Source organism: Sesamum indicum, linkage group LG11 (assembly GCF_000512975.1).
Source record: "Sesamum indicum cultivar Zhongzhi No. 13 linkage group LG11, S_indicum_v1.0, whole genome shotgun sequence".
Classification (NCBI taxonomy): Eukaryota; Viridiplantae; Streptophyta; class Magnoliopsida; order Lamiales; family Pedaliaceae; genus Sesamum; species Sesamum indicum.
Window position 1 is genome coordinate 11,675,218 of NC_026155.1, and position 2,868 is coordinate 11,678,085.

The 2,868-nt window shown below is 46.8% G+C and overlaps 1 protein-coding gene across 1 annotated transcript in view; it reads left to right on the forward strand.

Annotated features, from left to right (window-relative positions):
* LOC105174079 (CEN-like protein 2) overlaps nt 1–2,810 on the forward strand; it is a 5,659-nt gene extending 2,849 nt beyond the window's left edge. The window contains exons 4-5 of the mRNA XM_020697660.1: nt 884; nt 2,524–2,810. Coding sequence (XP_020553319.1) covers nt 884; nt 2,524–2,627 — 105 coding nt within the window. The 3' untranslated portion in view covers nt 2,628–2,810. The remainder of the gene's footprint in view (nt 1–883; nt 885–2,523) is intronic.

The following is a 2,868-nucleotide window of genomic DNA, read 5'->3' on the forward strand; positions in this document are numbered from 1 at the left end:
GAATTATTTTCCGGTTTTGATCATCCCAGAATCTATACCCAAATTCGTCAGTCCCATACCCAATGAATGTACATTTAATCGACTTAGCATCCAGCTTAGTCCGATCATCGTTCAAAATATAGGCTGAACAACCAAACGTACGTAAGAAAGAAAGATCCACTTTCTTACCACTCCATACCTCTTCTGGTATCCTGTTGTTCAACGGGACAGAAGGCCCTCGATTGATCAAGAAAGCAGCCGTGTTGACTGCATCTGCCCAAAACATCTTTGGTAGTCCGCTCTTCAATCGCATGCATCTCGCACGCTCATTCAGTGTTCTGTTCATCCTCTCAGCAACGCCATTTTGCTGAGGTGTCCCCGGGATTGTTTTCTGCATTCGGATTCCATGGTCGGCGCAGTAATTCTTGATACCTTCACTGTTGTACTCGCCACCGTTATCCGATCTGAGACATTTCACTTGTAGACCTGTCTCATTTTCCACTAGTGCCCTCCATCTCCTGAATGTATCAAAGGCATCAGATTTTCTTTTTAAGAAATACACCCATACCTTTCTAGTGGAGTCATCGACGAATGTCATGTAGTACGTTGATCCACCAAGAGATGACACTGGTGCTGGCCCCCACAAATCGGTGTGAACAAGCTCCAACTTTTCTTTCCTCGGAGTTCTTCCTGTGGTCAAGAAGCTCACCCGCTTCTGCTTTCCGAACACGCAGTGTTCACAATGACCCACCTCCACCGATTTTAACTCGGGCAACCGTCCTTTCGACTTCAGCACGTTCATTCCTTTCTCGCTCATGTGGCCCAAGCGATTGTGCCACAGGTTAGCCTGCGATACAGTTCCTGCAAAGGGGATGTTTGAACTGGATCCTCCCGCCATGTAGAGCGTTCCCGACTTTAGTCCTCGAGCCAAAGTCATTGCTCCCCGACTGATCTTCCACTTCGCGTCTCCAAACGTCGTGTGGAATCCATCACTATCCAGCTGTCCGACTGAGATCAAGTTCCTTTTCAGTCCTGGTATGTGTCTCACATCATGTAGGGTCCAGCATGACCCATTCGTTGATTTGATCCGCACATCTCCCTTTCCTACAATCTTGAGGGGTTTGTTATCTGCAAGATAAACTAAGCCAAAATCACCTGAGGTGTATGGCTCCATGATGTCTTTGTTGCTGCATGAGTGGAATGAGGCCCCTGAATCCACAACCCAATCATCGGAAGAACTGCTCACACTCAACAAGAGTGCATCCGTGATCTCCTCCGTCGCGGCATTCGCTGTTCGGCCCTCCTTTTCCTTCTTTGGCGCCCGACATTCGCTTTTCATGTGTCCGGGCTTCTCGCAGTTCCAGCACACCATCTCCTTCTTGCCCTTGTTCTTCCCCCTGGACCTTGACCTTGACCTTCCACGGTATTTACCCCGTGTGTCAGGTCTCCCTCTGGACTCTGTATGTAGCGCAGAGCCAGATGATCCACCCGTTTGCTTTCTACGGGTTTCCTCGTTCAACATCATGTCTCTGATGTTGTCGAACTTCATCTTCTCCTTCCCAGACGAAGTGCTCACTGAAGTAACAACCACATCCCAACTGTCAGGTAAAGATGAAAGCAAAATTAACGCTTTTACCTCATCGTCAAACACGATATCCACAGACGCCAGCTGTGTCGTGAGTTGGTTGAAGTCATTGAGGTGATCGGCCACCGACTTCCTCTCCTCCATCTGCAACCTGAATAGTTTTTTCATCAGCATAACCTTGTTCATTGCTGAGGGTTTCTCGTACATATCGGCAAGAGTCTGTAGAACTTCCTTCGTGCTCTTTGCTCCCTTCACATGATAGGCGACATTCCGAGAGAGCGACAGGATTATTGCGCTCATCGCCTTTCGATCGAGCACCTTCCATTCTTCATCACTCGTCTTCTCGTACTTCTCTGCAAGTGGTTCGTACAGGTCCTTCCCGTACAGGTAGGCCTCCATCTGCATACGCCAAAACCCAAAGTCGGAACCATTGAACCGTTCGACTGGAAACTTTCCCTCCATCTTAACTCCTTGAACCAGGCTCTTGATACCAGTTGTTAGGAAATGGATCGGGTTAAGATGGATAACAGGTGGAATATGAAGGCAGTAAAAGACACACGAATTTGTTAACCCAGTTTGGATATAAATCCTACGTCTGGGGGTGATACCAAGCCAGGAGAAAACACTCAAAGAGGAGGGAAATTGAGGAGTACAACACACACACACTTGTATGCAAGTCTTCACCACACGTGAAAGACAACACTCACCCTCGTCTCAACTCTTTCTTTTCTCTCTACTCTATTCTACTTTGCTCTATAAAACAATGCTAATAAGAGTAGTATATATAGCCATGACTTATCCTTTTTCCAACTCAACTTGGGATTTCTAAGTTGAATGAGGTTATCCTTCTCCAACTCAACTTTGAATCGGGTTATCCTTCTCCAACTCAACTTGGGAATTCTAAGTTGAATCAGGTTATCCTTTTCTTCTTCAAATCAATCTTCACAACTTAACAAGAGACTGCTTCAACACCCGACGTTTCGCCGTCGAGAATGGGCTGGGCCTCCCTGTCGCCGCCGTCTTCTTCAACGCTCAGCGCGAAACCGCCGCCCGAAGGCGGTAGCTGGCCACCACCCCATATATATATATATAATATATAACCATCACCACAAATAAATAAACGGTCACCAGTACTTGTGATCAACCACTGCAGCTAACTGATGATGATCAAACTGTTGCGCAGAGAACCCTTTTCCCTATGTGACCCTCTGTATGTTCTTTTCTTTCCACTAAAAGATATTGAATCAGTGATGCTCATTTTCTTGTTTGAGATATTATCCCCTGCCTGGGCCTCATCTCTTTCC